Source organism: Microtus pennsylvanicus, chromosome 5, assembly GCF_037038515.1.
Source record: "Microtus pennsylvanicus isolate mMicPen1 chromosome 5, mMicPen1.hap1, whole genome shotgun sequence".
Classification (NCBI taxonomy): domain Eukaryota; kingdom Metazoa; phylum Chordata; class Mammalia; order Rodentia; family Cricetidae; genus Microtus; species Microtus pennsylvanicus.
The window spans coordinates 105809978-105827742 of NC_134583.1; the positions used below are offsets into that span (position 1 = coordinate 105809978).

The window sequence follows — 17765 nt, forward strand, 5'->3', positions numbered from 1 at the left end:
TCCAGCCGAGACAGGAGGCAAACTGTAGACTTAAGCCATCAGGAGGTGCATCCTTGTTCTCAGCCCTCTCTCTCTCTCTCTCTCTCTCTCTCTCTCTCTCTCTCTCTCTCTCTCTCTCTCTCTCTCTCTCCAACAAGGCAAAGAAAGCACAGAGAGTCGAGGGAGCTTTTCCAGGGTCACAGCCAGATGAAGGCTGAGCCAGGACGAAGATGAAGCCCTTGCATGACCAGTGCTATACCAGGCCTGCACTTTGTGTACAGTGTGGCCTCTGCTGCTCAGGTTTTCTAGTCCTTCCTCCTCCCCCTCCCCCTTGCCTTCCCACCAAAGCAGCTGATGTACAACTTTCCCAAGGGTTAATCCACATGGTCCGCTTCACACAGTCAAAGTCCACAGTCAGTTTCAGCATATTGAGTGTTATGCCGCTGCATCCATTTCAAATCTGCTCATTTTTTCTTTATTTTAACTTTTAAAAAATTTACTGGAGGCTGGAGAAATGGCTCAGCACTGAAAAGTGCATGCTGTGGTCGCAGAGGACCTGGGTTAAGCCCCAGCACTCACAGGGCAACTAACTCACAACCATCCGTAACTTCAGCTCCAGGAGATTTGACGGCCTCCCCTGGCCTTTGGGGGGATCAGACACATATGTGGCGCACAAACATACTGCAGACAAACACTCATGTGTATAAGATAAAAATAATCTTGAAAAAGCATATTCCATGTACATGTATGGACATGGGAGGCCGCATGTGTTACAAGCATGCGTGTGGAGATTAGAGGATAACTTTTGGGAGTTGGTCCTGGGAATAAGACTCTGGTTGTTGTGGGGCTGGCCTTGTTTTAAATTATTTCATCACCAAAGAGAGATTCCTGTTCCTAGTACCTATCAGTAGTAACTAAGTCACATCTTCCCCCACAGAGGGACAAATGAGAAAGAATTCTGAGGGTCACAGCACAGAACCATCACAATGTAAAACAAGAGCTCTTCCCTCTTGTGTTCTGCATGTGTCTGCAGCCTGTGGGAATTGGTTATCTCATTGAACGCATCCTCCACAGTCCAGGACCACTACTGCTTGAGATGGGAAATGCCCAAGGAGTCTGCAGCTCTCCAAAGGAATGCAGATATTGCTAGAAGTTCTTCTCATGAAAAGACATAAACAGCATCTACCCCTTCTCCTAAGGTCCCAGCTGACGCAGGGTTCTGCCAAAATTCCCTGAGGAACCACTGGGTTTATTGGGCTTCCTTACGGAGCATAGATGAGGGGTTGCTTACAGGTGTCTGGGCCCTCCACCCACAAGAGGCTGCACCTGAAAATCCTTTACCCAGAAAGAATAAGGGTTTGCCAACAGGAGCTGAAATGGAGCACCCCTCCAGCAGTCCCGCCAAGCCTTTATACTCTCCTCCCTCCCTGAGGCCAGATGCAATTAGCAGACTCGCTAACAACAGGTGGGAGGGAGTGGCTGGGCACTCAAGTCTTGTGACCCTCCCTAGCCCTCCAAGAGAGGGTGTGAATAGTCAACAGGGCCAGCTGGGATGATGCTTTTGCAAGAGGGCACAGCTGAACTCCCCGCGGTGGAGGACGCCTGGGTCAGAGGACTGTCACTCACAACAGCGGGTTAAAAGGAACAGAGTGCAAGTCTGTTGACCCTCAAAGCGCAGTATCTCTCCCGAGACCTCTGGCAAACGTTGTTGTGGTGGGGACTTCTCGCCAACGTGAAAAGAGTGGTATTTACATGCTTTTAGGGCCTTCTGCTTCCCGTAGTCCAGACCCTCCTTATTCAGCTCTGTGTACCACACATTGCAATCCTATTTCTGGCAGCAAATGCAAATCACAGCCAGAGGAGCAAGGCTGGAAAGTGAAGAAGGTGCCCTATCACGCAGTGGATATTGCTGTATGGCGCTTGGGGTCCCCGTGACAAAATTGGCTAAGAGAACATTTTAACTCCTTGTTTCCAAGGCCTCGGTCCAAGGTCAACTGGCTCTATTGCTTTCTGCCTGGGTCAAGGCAGACCTTTATGGTGCTGGATGCAAGAGAAGAGAGCCTCCTCTCCAGCCCCCCAAACATGCATGTATATTTAAAACCCACTTGGACATTCAACAGATATTAATAAGCCCCTTGGGCATATGACGTCCTGGTCTTGATGTTGGAGGTATTGTTAGGAATAAACCAAGCAGAGGAGGTTTATACGATTTTTGTAGACTTTATAGTTCCCGTTCCCAAGACCCAAAGACTGGCGTGAAGGCCAGCACCCCGACAGCAACGTAGTTCCCCTGTAAGCCAGAGCGTTCCTCTTCTCCTTTTCCTAATTTTTGTGGAATTTATAGTCTGTACCACACATAACACTTAATTGCCGGCCCTGTCGTTTTGTCTGGTGTGGCTTCAAGAGTCTTTAGTGTCAAGTGGCCTAATGAAGTCTTCACTACTCTCCCGGCAGCTGTCAGATAGTCCCAGGACCTGAGACATAGCTCACTTGTCCATTTATACTCCTTGTTTCTGTTGCTACCATCTTGCTTATGTGTTTGTGTTTTGCTATATAGCCCAGGATGGCCTTACATTCATAATCCTCTTGCCTCGGCCGCCAGAGTGATGGGATGGAGGCCTGTGCCATTACCCTCCAGTTACTGTGGCCAGTGAGGGACAGTGGTGGCGAATGACATCTTTATTGGATGGGCTTAAGAATGGGAGCCTGGATCCAGCTGCTCTTGCTCCTCTGTTTTCAGGATGGGAAATCCCAGCACTTTGGAGCACCCCAGATTCCTCACTTATAAAGTGGGAACAATGCATGGCAGGACCTACCTAGGTCAAGGGCTAGAGTAACAGTAAAAGGAATCCACACAGAAAGCACTTGTGTGCGAACTGTTGTGTTAATCAGTCCTGTTCTCTTCAGTCAATCTCCAGGCTCCACGATGGGCCTGCTCTGCCAATCAGGTTCAGCCACATGCATTTTGTTTTCATTTCTGGAATACACATGCACATCTGTATCTGTGCCCTTATGTATCCTGCTAGGCTGAGATAGGCGCTCTTGCTTTCCAGGTCTGCCTGGCTGGCTGGACTACATAACCCTTCCAGGCAACATTAGCAGCTTCCTCTTCAGAATGCCCTTGTCCCGAACACTTTTTTTTCTAGAACATTTCCAGCAAGCCCACCTCCCTTGGCATTCTGGGAGGCTGTCTGAAAGGCAGACACGAATGCCATTTTAGAGCAAATCTGCCTTCTAGAAAACACTTGGTACTTAGTTCTAAATATGTTATACACCATTCAGTGTATTTTTATTTTAATATTTCAGACTGTGAGTCTCAAAGACGTGTGGATGAGAGGGATTCTTTGGCAGGTGTCACACACTCTTTAGGTGAAATCATTAAATATGGTATCTGGTGAAACTACTGAAAACTGTTTGTGTGTCTGCATAGTAGCTACAGATCGGTAAAGAATGGGGTCAGGAACCAGGCGGTGGTGGTGCACACCTTTAATCCCAGCACTCAGGAGGCAGAGGCAGGTGAGTTTGAGGTCAACCAGGTTGGTCTACATAGGAAGTTCCAGGCCAGCCAGGACTCTGTTACACAAAGAAACCCTGTCTCAAAAAACCAAAAAGAAAGAAAGAAACAATCAGAAACCACAGTGGAGTCTGTGTTCCAATAGACTCGTGGAACCTGACACTTGAACTTCATATCATGTTCATGTGTCTCCAGTCTGTCTTCGATTTTTCTCTTGACCATGTAAATATGTAAACCCATCCTTAGTTCTCAGGCACAGGCCATGGGGTCAGCTGGCTTTACAGCAGGGGCAGAAGACTTTTACCCCTTGGTCCTGGGAGCAAGGCATCTCCAGGGGCTTTCCCAAGAAGGATGATCTGTTTCTGTTTCAGTTTGTTGTGTTTTGGAGACAGAGTCTCACTATGTAGCCTTTTCCGGTTTGGTACTCACTCTGTAAACCAAGCTGCCCATGAACTCACAGAGATCCACCTGCCTCTGCCTCTCAAGGGCTGGGTGTATATTGCCCTGCTCAAGCTTCTTGAAACAATCCAGCTTTCTTTGTTAATTCAAATCACTGCTCTGAAGGCCTGACCCTTCAGGAAGCCTCCAACAAAGAAGGCCTCCAGCTGGCAGCCCGTACTGCCTTTTGCCTGGCCCTGAATGCTCCACCAGCCCCGGATTCCTCTGAAACTGAACTGCTCCTGTGCTCCTGAATATTTCCATAGTCAAGTATTTCACTTTTTTTTTTGTCTTGCTTTCCCAGTGCTCAGAACATCTTTCATATTGCTATGTTTGGTTTTGATATTTTGATCTCTAAACTCCTAGCAGCTAACAGTAGTCATATTGTCAACCCAAGCAGGTTTGTTTTTTTTTTCCCCAGTTTAAAACTATGTGGGTGAGTATGTTTTTTGTTTGTGGGCAGGGTCTCATATGGCCCAGGCTAGCCTCAGCCTTGATATGTTGTGGACTGGAGGAGAACTTTGAACTCCTCCTGCCTACACCTCCCGAATGTTGGTGAAGGCGTGAGTCATTATTATATCTGGTTAGATGAGCAGATTGATCTTTTTATTATTATTTTATAGTTGCAGATGGCTTCTGAGTCACATGTCAAAGCTGTCATACCCATTGGTCTACTCCTTGGCATCAAACACTATTTCTGCCCTTACATCACTAGTTTTTGACTCTCATCTCCTCATTCTTTCACACAGAGGTGGAACTTTAGTTTTCGTAACACATCGCTAAGATTCAGTACAGGTGTTTCTCATGAGGTGGTAAAGTAGAAACACGACAAGGCTTTCTATGAGGAAAAAAGAAAAAAGCTTGGTAGACTATATAACGTTGGGTATCTACGTGAAAATATTCATTTTATTGTTCCTAATTCTCTACCCCATAACAGTGGACTGTGGAAAATAAACAGACAAACAAAGCAAAACAGAACGACACAGGCACACTTACAGTGTATTTATCCTAGCAGAATTAGCTCTGCTAACCTGTCTTGTTTCTATGTCCTTAGCGTTAACTTTCCAACCGGGACAAAGGCTGAGGTGCCTATTTAACACATCAAAGTGGACCTGTCTGGTTCTTCCTCTGTTACTCAGTCTCTATCTGTTACAGGGTATAGCTGGCATGTCCCTCCCCCTCCCCTGAATTCTCCGACCCAGGGGCTGGGCTGCCCTCCCCCAGAGGCTCTTCCCTATATAATAATTCAGATGTCTTGGTTACCTGCCCCTTTTGTACCTTTGACCTCCTGGTTGCTGCACCTGGTTTCCTCTCTCCCTCTTCTCCCCACCCCACATGGCCCAGTTCAGCCTCGTCTTGTCCACTCTGGACTCTCCCGGATGTCCCTGTCCATGCATCTCAGCTACCTGCGCACTCCCTTTTATCTACAAAAACTTTCTCCTTCCCCATACCTAGGGGCAGCCACATCAGTCCTTTCCTTTCCTTTTACTTCTTCTTCTCCTTCAGTTAGCAGCTTGAGAAATCAGCCAGTTAGTGGCTGCTGAACTCAGTAATGTATGCACCTACACACTTCAGCTGGCCTACGTACTACCTCCAGATTATCTTGAAAGTCTTCCCCTGCCCAAGATTTACTTATTTAATGTATGTGGGTGCTTTGTCTGCATGGCCATCTGCACACCAGAATAGGGCATTGGATCCCATGGTAGACTGTTGTGAGCCGCCATGTTGGTGCTGGGAATTGAACTCAGGAACCCCAGAAGAACAGCCAGTGCTCTTTACTGCTGAGCCATCTCTCCAGCCCCTCATTTGGAAAGTCTTAAATGATATATTATTTCAGGATTTGTTTTTACAGTTCCCACTGTTCTTGTCTATCTCCTATAGCAGAAGACACAGGGGAATCATTGAGAATCTTAACTTATGTGAGCATCTGTTGTATAAAACTAGTGCTTAAATACTTGGTGATTTGGGGTGAAGTTTTCAAATTTAATTTTTGAAATAGCAAAGGTAAAGCAGCTGTAAGTCAAAATTCAACACGGCAATTTGACGTTCGCGCTTCACAATGGCAACATGTAAATGGATATTGTCTCTATTTCTCCATCAAAGCCACTTTTGTGAAATAGGTGTTTTCTCATGGTGCTAGGACAGAACCCTCTTGGCCTTGTGCCTGCCAGATCAGCATTCTCCCACTGAGCTGTGGCCTCAGCTCTCTTTGACTTTACATTTGAAGACGGGGTCTCATTGGGTTACCCAGGCTGGCCTTGAACTTACATTGAGTTGGCCATTGCAGTTCTCCTGCCTCAGTTTTTTTGATAATTTTAATTGAGCCTTCAGCTAAAAAAAAATCAATATATTTAAAAAAAACAGACTATTTTTTTTGAAGTTTTAACAGTTAATGTTATGAGAAAACACGGGAGCCAGTCCTTTCTCTTCCCTTGGGCTAAGGGGAATTAGTATGTCCATCATTGAAACATCTGATAGCCAGTTCTTTCTCTTTTCTTGGGTCAGTGGGAAGCCCTTCATATTTCAATCGCCTCTAATTAGTGCTCTAGTTTCTATTCTGTTGCTGTCATGAGACACTTTGGCCAAAAGCAATTTAGGGTAGGAAAGGTTTATTCGCTTACAACTCCAGGTCTCAGTCCATCCCTGAGGGAAATCAAGGCTGGCATTCAATGCCAGGCACACTTGCTATCTCACACAGCATTGCCTCCAAGCAAGGGACTCATTTCACTACCAGAGAAGTAAAGCAGGGACCACAGAGGTGCTGCTTGCTCGCTAGCTTTTTTGGTACGGTTCAGAATTACCTGCCTGGGAACGGCGCCACCTTCAATGTTCTGGGACTATACCAGCTAAAAACCAAGCTAATCCCCCATCAGCATGTCACAGGACTATCGGATCCAGGCAGTTTCTCCGCTGAGGCTGTCTGATGACTCTAGGTTATGTTGACAGTTAAAGTCAACCAGGACAAATATTATTGTTGTGGTGGTGGTTATCATTTGTTTTTTTCAAGGTAAGGTTTCTCTGTGTAACATCCCTGCCTGTCCTGGAACTCGCTCTGTAGAGCAAGCTGGCCTTTACTTTCAGAGATCCACCTGCCTCTGCCTCCCTAGTGCTGGGATTAAAGGAGTGCACCACTACCACCTGGCAAACCACTATACTCTTAAATGGAGAATAATAGACTTAATATTTGGGTGCTAGCTCAGGCACTTTTTTGGCAGGGGGGGGTCTTTTAAGACAGGGTTTCTCTGTAGCTTTGGGAACCTGTCCTGGAACTAGCACTTGTAGACCAGGCTGGCCTTGAACTCACAGAGATCCGCCTGCCTCTGCCTCCAGTGCTGGGATTAAAGGTGTGCGCCACCACCGCCTGGCCAGGGCTCCTATTTTTGATCTTCTCGGTAAAAACTGCTTAGGAAGAACTAATAAACGGTTCAGAGAGCTCCGGCCTACGTCCTAGCTCACCATTCTGAATTTCAAAATCTCCTTACAGAACACAAACCACCACTTCTTATACCTCTGCTCATCTTCTGTTCTATTGTGCCCTTAGTGCCCGTTCCCTCAGGCATCAGCAGCTGTGTCGTCCCGGGAATTCTCAAGTGGTTTCCAGTCTCCAGATGAGGGAAAGCAGGGCAAGCGACGGTCCTGGAGACACGTAGCTAGAAAGGGGCCAAGTTGAGCATCTAACACAGGCAGTGTGATACAGGTGGCAGAGCCTGTACTATTACTGTCATGACTGCAGCTCTGACTGCTTGTCCCCCATCTGTGTGGATACCTGTAGGAATTCAAGCGGGTGGAGAGAGTCACTGGTCATTCTGACTTGTTTCTGCCACCCCAGGCACAGCCACCTTCCGGCATACCCAGGGTGCCTGCCAACATTATCCCCGTTCAGATTCCTTCTGCTCCTCCAATCTGACCACAGCCGGCACCATTTAACCACAGCGATCAAACATTTCTTAGCGGCAGGCATCTTTCTGGGCATTTTACAAATATCTCTAATTCCTATGATTTTTATTGTTCCCCACTTAAGGCCAGCAAGCTCAAACACACTGCATGGTTTGTTCAAAGCACAGGGTGATTAGCAAAAGCCACTTTCTTCTCTCCAACGACTCAAGGACAAAAGCCTCCATCACCCTCCATTCGCCCAGAGGATCGACGCCAACAGGCCACTGGCAGGCTAGGTGCCGTGCTATCGGCCCGAGCTTATCTCTTGCTGGGCTTCAGCACTCCTCTGTTCCAGACTGGCATGTCTGTGCCCTCTCCCCCAACCCTCGGGCTGGCTCCCAAGACCCACACTTCCATCCATTGTTCCTGTGACCTAGAATGTCCTGTTTTCTCGTGGTGCTGCCTCAGATCCCCTGACTACAAGATACCTCTTCCACCTCATACCAAGTCCTCACTAGATGCTTAGCCCTCCCTAGCCTAATTCTGCCTTCAGTTCCGTTACTCACCCAACTCATGGAGCACTGCGCACACGTGTCTGTGCTCAGGTCGCCGGGCTCAGTGGCATACTTGACATGGTGAGCTGATGGAATATTTTCACTCATATAGTGTCTCGGTTGATATATGCGTCAGAGCCAACACCGGAAAACTTTCTCTTGATCTGTTACATCATGATGTGGAGCAAAACCAGCTGGTCTTGAACAAAATGGAAAGTCGGTAAATTTCCTGTGGGTCATATGACACCCCTTCACACAGTTTCTTTCCATGTGTAGAAGGCAGGTAAGCATACACACTCCGTGTTCCTTCTTTTTTCTTTCCACTGTGGAAATAACAATAGATATATTATCATATAGTAGGTATTTTTCCTATATATGTCACAAAAAGTAGCTTGTTTAGGTCACTATATACTGCCTTGCCGATAAACTGATGCACACTTTCCTTTATAGCAAAAGTAAATTCCTCCCATTTAAAAGATTAGAAGGATGAGGGGCTGGAGAGATGGCTCAGCAGTCGGACCTGGGTTTGGTTCCCAGCATCAAAATGGTGGTTCACCACCATCTGTAACTTCAGTCCCAGGGGGATCTAGTGCCCTCTTCTGGCCTCCTTGGGCACTGCAGGCTCATCACGCATGGTTTGTTTGTAGGTAAACAAAACATCCAAACATAAAAATAAATAAAATTTTAAAAAGGAATAAGAAAAAAATCCAAAAGGACTTTTGGTCCAGCACGAGTAGCATGTCCTCAACTTGCAGGAGGCCCTGTGTGCCATCCTTGGACTAACTCCCCAACAAACTGGCCGACCAACCGACCAACCTGATGGTAAAGCAGAAGACATATCCTGTTACTTACAGAGACTTCAATAATCTACTTCACTCTGTTGATATATTTATTTATATTTTTGAAAATTAAACCATCATATATACCATGGGTGTTTTCTTTTTGTTCAAAATTTCAAACTGTTGCCTTGAGGTAGACTATAGTATATATGCATCAGAAAATTCACCTGTTTTAATCGTATTTTAATTTTAGTAAGATTGCAGAGTTCTTGAAACTCTATCACGTTAGACCATTCTATCACTTCCTAGACGTGTTTTATATGCATATACACCCATTCTCAGTGCCTACCCAAAATCCTTGGTTAATGCCAGTTCTTTCTTTTTCTTTCTGTATTGATTTACTCCTCTGGGCATTTCATATAAATAAGTGGTTTGTAAAATCTGGTCTTTTTTACTCATAATAATGTGGGTTTCTTTGGTAAATGTGTATAGTTGTGTTCATATATGTGGACATGCATGTAGAGGCCCAAGGTTGGCATTGGGGCTCTTCCTCAATCTCTCTCTCTCTCCCTCCCGCTCTGTCTGTCTGTCTGTCTCTCTCTCTCCTATGTACAGAATCTCTCAATTCTATGCAGCTCACTGGTTCAGCTTGTCTCTAGGAATCCCACTCCTGAGGAGTTGATATTATAGGTGTCCTGTAATGCTCACTTGTCTTTTACATGAGTGTGTTGGGACCCGACCTCCCATCCTCACACCTGTGCAGCAAGGACTTTATCCATCGAGCCATCTCCCCAGTCCCAGGGTATATTTTTTGTTTTGTTTTTGTTTTTTACTCTTTTCTCATACCATATATGCTGGGAGCAGGCCTTCGGGGTTGTTAACTGAACACGGCATAACAAGAAGACTAGGCACAGAATCCTGTAGCAGGGCCGGGCAAAGAAGCCCAGGAGGAGGAAAAAAGTTCAGTGAACAGACAAAAGAGTCAGAGATGGGGCTGGAGAGATGGCTCAGTGGTTAAGAGCATTGCCTGTTCTTCCAAAGGTCCTGAGTTCAATTCCCAGCAACCACATGGTGGCTCACAACCATCTGTAATGAGGTCTGGTGCCCTCTTCTGGCCTGCAGACATACACATAGACAGAATATTGTATACATAATAAATAAATAAATAAAAGAATTAAAAAAAAAAGAATCAGAGATCTCCCTACTCCCGTTGTTAGGAGTCCCACAAAAACACTAAGCGTATTTTTAGAGACCTACAGAAGACCCAAGCTGAGTCCACGGTTGCTGCTCCAGTTAAGAGTAATTTTCTTAGGCTTGCCCAATGCTGGAACATTTATCATTGTGTCATTCTTTTTGATTGCCGAGTAAATTAATATTTTATATAGACCCAGAAAATTTTGTCTACAGATCATTTGAATTGTTTCAAATGAATAATACTGTTACGCATGTTCATGTTTTTATTTTTTAGGTCATAGGATAAAAATTTCAAAGTGACTATACTATTTTAAATTCTTGTTAGCAATCTATGAGAGTTCCAGTTTCTCCACATATGCTGTTGTCTGTGGTTTACTTTTTTTTGTAGTTGTCATTTAAATTTTTTTTTTTTTTAGAGGCTGGGTCTCACTATTTCCCCCCAGGTCGCCCTGAGTACTTGGACCTATGGGTATATGCCACTGTACTTGTTTTTGTCTCTGCTTTTATTTTCACTTTGAAAAACTTTATAGATGAGTGCTTTGTGTGCATATAGGTACCACCTGTGTGCCTGGTGCCTATGCGTGTCAAAAATGGGCATTAGGTACCCTGAAAATGAAATTACATGTTGTTGTGAGCCAATACGTGAGCGCTGGGCACCAAATCCAGGTCCATCCTGGGCTTTTGCCAGAGCAGCTAGTGGAACTCACTTTGTAGACCAGGCTGGCCTCAAACTCAGAGATCCACCTGCCTCTGCCTCCCAAGTGCTGGAAGTAAAGGTGAGCTCCACCATGCCCAGTGCAGCCAGTGTTGTTTAACCTTGGAGTCATCTCTCCAGCCCCTTGTCTGTTTTTAAATCACAGTTGTCCTAGTAGGCATAATGGGACATCTCACTGTAGTTTTGCTTTATATTCGATGGAACCAAACAGCTTTCCATGTGCCTATTGCCTTTTAGGGTGTGTGTGTGTGTGTGTGTGTGTGTGTGTGTGTGGTATATGTACATGTGAGCATGTGCATGTATGTATATGCTTGTCCCTGTGTATGTATGTGGAAGCCAGAGGTTGACTTCAGCTATTGTTCTTGCTTGTCCTCATCATCTTTTTTGAGACAAGATCTCTCATTGAACTTAGAGTCTTCTGTCTCTGCTAGATTGGCTGGAAAGCCGTCTAGGAATCAATCTGCCTCCATACGCCCAGCGCTCGGCTTATAGCTCTGGGCCACCATCTCTAGCTTTCATGTGAGTATGGCTGATCAGAATTCAGGTCTTCATGGACCTGCAGGAACTTTGCCCACTTTTCTGTGTCCCCAGCATTATTTGTTAGTGTTGAGATGTCTGATCAATTCTTGTGCCATTTTTCAGCCGGGTTATTTTGTGCAAGCATGTGTATTCATATATATGTGTGTGTGTGTGTGTGTGTGTGTGTGTGTGTGTGTGTGTGTGTGTGTGAGATACTCGGAATCAAATTCAGGGTTTCAAGCATGCTAAGCAGGTATTCAGCCACTGAGCCCCACCCCCACCCTCATTTTAAATTACTAAATCAAAATAGTTCTATATATTCCAGATGCAAGTTGCTTACCAGATATGATATTTAAATATTTTTCTTCAGTTTGTGGCTTACTCCTTGTGAAGGTAGTGTCTGAAGCACAAAGATTTTAAGTTTTGATGAAGCACAATTTACCAATTATTACTTTATTCTATTTTTAAAAGTTCATAACTAAGAAGTTTTTATCTCGATTCTGTTTTTAGCAATTTTTAAAGATAAGCTTTTAAAACTGCCCCTCTTGTTAGTGTGTCATGGACATATCTCTGCGTCCTTCGACACGGATCTGTGGCTCCTCTTTTGAGCTTTGGTATTCTGGGAAAGAAAGGAGACAACAAAGCCAGGATTTTTCAAAATATCAGTAAGAACATGGCCTGTGGGATTGCTGTCCAGGACTGTAATCCCAGCTTTGGGAAGGCTGAGGCAGGAGGATCAAAAATTCAAAGCTTTCTTAGGCTGCAGAGCGAGTTCAAGGTCAGCTTGGGCATCTTACTGAGACTATTTTATTTTTTATTTATTTATTTATTTATTTTGTTTTTCGAGACAGGGTTTTTCTGTGGTTTTGGAGCCTGTCCTGGAACTAGCTCTTGTAGACCAGGCTGGTCTCGAACTCACAGAGATCCGCCTGCCTCTGCCTCCCAAGTGCTGGGATTAAAGGCGTGCGCCACCACCGCCCGGCCTGAGACTATTTTAAAATTTTTTAAAAATACGAGAAAAGGCTGAGGAGGTAGTGCAGTGGTGGACACTTGCCTGACACACAAGGCCTGGGTTCCAAATAAATAGATCCAGTAGGACTGTTCATTCTTTTTTTTTTTCCAAGACAGGTTTCTCTGTGTTATAGTTCTAGCTAGCTGTCCTGGAACCAGCTCTTGTAGACCAGCTTTACCTCCAACTCACAGAGATCCACCTACCTCTGCTTCCCAAATGCTGGGATTAAAGGTGTGTGCTACCACCGCCGGCAAGACTGTTCATTCCTGAGGCCAATTTCCTGCACTGGGAATTGAGCCCAGGCTCTCAAGCAGACCAGGCAAGCACCTCCAACTGCGGTATAGCCCAGGCTCTCACACATACTAGGCAAGTATCTCCTACTGCGGTATACCAGGCTCTCCTGTCTCTGTGGATTTTTCCTGTATGGCACATCCCCTGTGATTTCTGAATAAACATTTCATTTGCCGTTCACTTCTTCACAACCTTCTAGGTTTCAAGGTCCAGAAGGCGTAGGTTCTGATTCTAAGTCACGCCGGGTTAAATCATTCATCACCGATTCCTCATAATCTGAGATTTTCACAGAAGATGCTTCTTCTCCCATCTATTTCAATGCCTAAAGCTGGACATTGTAATATGTAATGATTCATAGTAGTGATTCAGCTGCAGTTTATTAAAATGAAAATAATAAAAATTTAAACAGTGGCTAGCAACAGTTGGGATGTGTTTTTTAGTTGATAATTATTTAATTGATGTTGTGGCATTGAGGATTGAGCCTAGGATTCAAAGACAAGCACTCTGCTACTGAGTGACATCCTTAGTCCCACCCCCTCCAGGGTCTCATTATATAGGTTACCTGGAACTTGCCCTGTAGACCCTATGGCTTTGAATTCTCCGAGGTATACCTGCCTCTGTCTCCAAACTAAAGGAAGATTTAAGGTGTGAGCCACCACATCAGGCCCCCCCAGCTGTCTTTTTACTTTTTAATATAAGACAGGATCTCACTAAATTGCCTAGGTTGGCTTTGAATTCATTCTGTAGCTGAGGCTAGCCCTGCTTCAGCCTTCAGAGTAGCTGGGATTATGGGCCTGCTCCATCAGGCCTTGCTGCCACGTATATTTCGCTGAGAGACGTTTACAGGACTGGGTTATCCCTGAAAGGCAGCAATGGCCACCACTTTAGAAGTTCTAAGATGGATGAATGGTTGCATCAGGACCCTTTTCTGAAACAGAGTTTCTCTGGCATCTCCTGTAAGGCCCTTCGTAAAGCTAGGGGCTTCTTTTGAAGATATTGTTAACGCTAATGGAAAAAAAAATCCACACAGAAGGAAAAGGCTTGGGAATTGGATCGAGAAAGGCACATTAGGGGGATTTCGGAGGTGGGTGCCCTGACCATGCCAAATGACTAAAAAGGCATGGCCACTGGGTGATCTTTTCCATGAGAAACCAAGTGGGTCAATTGTGCTCCTTTGGAAAAACAGCCCCAGTATGGGAGGCAAGTATTGACCCTGGTGAAACCCACGAGGAGTAGAGGGTAACGTAATGATGGTTTCCTAATCAGACAAGTGCAACTGCAAGCCTAGAAATAAGACGCGTCACAGACACTTGGACAGGGTCGGTGGAGAGCTCCACGCTGGAGGGTGTCGAAGGCTAAGAAAGAAAACCAAGGTCTTCAACATCTGTTTTTTCACTTAGAAAACAGTACCTGGCTACTGCAAGACCTGGGGGGCGGGTGCTGTGTGTGTGTGCAATACACGGAAAGACTAAAGAAATAGCTGAGATGGAGGTTCCTGCAGAGACTCAGAGTTTGGGGGAGTTGGGGTGAGGGGGGTTGTACTCGATTTCATTTTATATGTAGCTCAGGCTGGACTGTAACTCACACTTCTCCCATCTTAGCCCCCCTACCCCCCAGTTGCTTAGATAACAGATAGTAGTTACCATGCTAGACTAGAGATTCAGATTTAATGTGGAGTGCTGGTTTAGAGAGACACAGGGCTGTGGAGAGCTGATGAGCAGACCTTAGAGGCAGGTTTGCAGTGCCAGTGTAAACAGGAGACAGACAGCAGACAGCCCTGGTGGAGAGCAGACAGGGAACCTGGAAAAGGCTCCAAAATTATGGAGCTGGAGAGTTTCATTTGTTTTGGGGGGCACATTTCCACACAATAAAATTGCAGATCGTAAGCAGGGTGGTGATGGTGCATGCCTTTAGCCCCAGCACTCAGGAGGCAGAAGCAGGTGGATTTCTGAGTTCAGCAACCCACTTCCCCAGAGAGAGAGAGAGAGAGAGAGAGAGAGAGAGAGAGAGAGAGAGAGAGAGAGAGAGAGAGAGAGATCTCAGCATGGAATAATGTCTCCTTTTGCATAATCCCTTTTCCAGATTCAGTTTTTGTTTGTTTTTGTTTTTAAATTTTGGATGCAGGATCTCTTTACTTAGTCCAGACTGATCTCAAACGTAGGAATCCTTTAGCCTCTGCCAGGGTGCGGGAATTACAAATTTGGGTCACTTTACGCGGTCCCAAATTCAGTTTGTGATTACCCCCCCCCAACTTATTATCTATTTACTTATTTTAAGACAGGGTCTCTATAACTAAATGGCCAGGAACTCATGCGGCCTAGACTGGCCTTGAGCTTGTGGTGGTTTTTCTGCTTCAGCCTTCCAAGTGCTGAGATGACAGACCTGAGCCACCATGCAAGACCAAATCCAATTTTTACATGAATTTGGCCAGGCAGATTCGTATGCTTGCAAAGTTCTAAACGAAGCTGCTTCAAAGGCAAAAGCTATCTACACCTACGGCGAGAAGCAATGAAGGCTAGAGCTAAATGAGCTGGTGGCACATTTATCTGTCTGGAGTCAGGTGGTAGAAATCCTGAGAACAAATAAACAGGGGTGTAGGAGGCAGGTGGGAGGCAGAAAGCCCCGGCCTTTCGGGGCGCCTGAGCCTCATACACTGAGGGTCTTTATTTGACATAAACATAGACCCGGCTTTTCTTAGACTTTCAATCTCGTGTCTCACTCTTATGGGAGGGTGGGGGTGGGGTGGAGGGGAAGAAAACGGCTGCCAGTCCCTCTTATCCAGTGGGCCTCCCTGGGTGGTAGCGGTGAGCGAAGTGGACCACACAGGGTGGTCTGCACCTCCTCCAGCAATGGGTGCCACTCAGCTCAATTCCTTGGAGCAGGGGGCTAAGAGGGAGCTCGTGCTGGTGCTCAGTATAGGGCTGTGATTTGTTGCAATTTTGCAGCAACGCTGTTCCCTGCAGCTGGTGCAAGCTTACACACAGAGGCCCACTGGATGGAGTTGGGGGACAGTGGGCGTGGCCACGCCGCGTAGCGTCCTCTCCCGCCCACGCACTCCTCGGAAGGTTCTGAAAAGTATCCAAAAGTCCTGCGCGAGGCGCGCCAAAAGAAAAAAAAAAGGTACAACTCCCCACCCACTTCTCGGGCTTCTTCATTTGGACTGTACGTCCATCTGCCGTACACCCGCCTCCCGGACTCCTTCTAGGGCGCTACGCAGCTTGTTGGGTGGATCCGCGAGTGGGGGACGAAGCTCGATGCCTAACGACGACTCATTCAGCAAGCCCTCTACACCGACGGAGGACCCGCACGCTCCGGGGGCCCCGCCGCAGGGCAAAGCCGGCGGCTACAGCAAAGCGTCCGGGGCGATGGCGGGAGCGGCCGGAGGCTCCGGCGCGGGGGGCAGCGGAGGCGCCTCGGGCTCCGGGCCGTCGGGCCTGGGTTCTGGAAACAAGAAGTCCCCGAGGCTGCCCAAGTGCGCTCGCTGCAGGAACCATGGCTATGCGTCGCCGCTCAAGGGCCACAAGCGCTTCTGCATGTGGCGGGACTGCCAGTGCAAGAAGTGCAGCCTGATTGCGGAGCGACAGCGCGTGATGGCCGCGCAGGTGAGTGCGGGCCCCGGGGAACGGGGTGTGGGGTGGGGGTGGGGTTGGGCAGCTCGCGGAGGACCACCGATGGCCTCGCTCTTCCAGACGGCGGGCCGCAGCTTCCAGACGCCTGGGGTGGGGGCGGTGGAGGGTCGGGGACCCTACCGACCGAGGAGGTTCTCTCTGCTTGAGTCCCGTGGATTTCCGGGGCTCCCGGCGGCGATGCCGGGTTCGGGCCGCGCACACGCACCCTCGCCCTGGGGGCTGGGTGGAACTCCGTTCAGAGTTCCCTCCATTCTGACCCCGTTTTCCATCAATATTTCGGGGTTCCCCATTCACTTGGTCCCAGAGTCGCGAGTTTCCTCGACTCAGACAACCCCGGGACTACGCCCTCTGACCAGGGATATTGGGGCGTCCGTGCGGATTTACCGAGATTGAGGCATTGCTAGCAAACTGGCGCGCGCGCGCGCGGATGTGTGTGTGTGCGTGTGTTTGCTCTACTGGGAGGGAGACAGCTTTGAAATCCAATTCCAAACTGGGAATTGTGGGGTTCGCCCCTCTGGGAGGATTCCCCATGACCCCGAACCCCGTGTTACACAGAGTAGCGGGGTTCGCTCTTCTGGTTTCCTGACTTGGCGTCCCGCTTAAGAAGCTACCCCAGTGGGTGGAAGGGAGGCGCACGGACCAGTTTCACCCTGGCGGCGCGGGAATGCGCTGCTCCTGGGGTTTTCTGGAAAAGTCCTTGGGGTGGGCGGGAGCGGAGCGTGTTCGCGCCTCAGTTGGCGCACTTTCCGGGTTCGCCCCGCGGACCCGGGCAAGCGCCTCAGCCATTTTGAGCGGTCTGAGGCTCAATGTGTAGTCCCGACCCAAGTTATCCCAGTCCAGATTACTTTGAAAATGTTTTAGTCTTGCTTAAAAGTGGGAAAAAAAAATTTGCAGGTGCAGGATGAAGATGCCAGTTTGAAGCTCTGTAAATTTTTTTTTTCAAACAGCGCGAACAGCAGGCTAGTAATTTAGCATCTTGACGGAAATAGTTAAATGTCGGTATCCTAAAGGATTTTTAGAAGACAATAATATACATTCTTTTCCCCAAATGTTGTTTCATCTTAAGGCAGGTTATTTAAAATGAAAAGATACCAAAGAAATTTCTGCTAAAGACAACTACTTTTGGTTAAGAACATCTTTTGAAAGTGATGTAGATGAGAAGGTTGAACGAACCTTAAAGATTATACTCTCCTATGAGCGCCATATTTTTAAAAATATGTCTTAAATTATATATACTTTGACTTCACCTATTGTGAAGTTAAAAA

The 17765-nt window shown here is 46.9% G+C and overlaps 1 protein-coding gene across 1 annotated transcript in view; it reads left to right on the forward strand.

The window, feature by feature from the left end:
- The first annotated feature begins 16125 nt into the window (after positions 1 to 16125).
- The window catches only part of Dmrt1 (doublesex and mab-3 related transcription factor 1), an 87456-nt gene continuing 85816 nt past the window's right edge, over positions 16126 to 17765 (forward strand). Inside the window, exon 1 of the mRNA XM_075975053.1 lies at positions 16126 to 16473. Within this exon, the coding sequence (XP_075831168.1) occupies positions 16126 to 16473 (348 nt within the window). The remainder of the gene's footprint in view (positions 16474 to 17765) is intronic.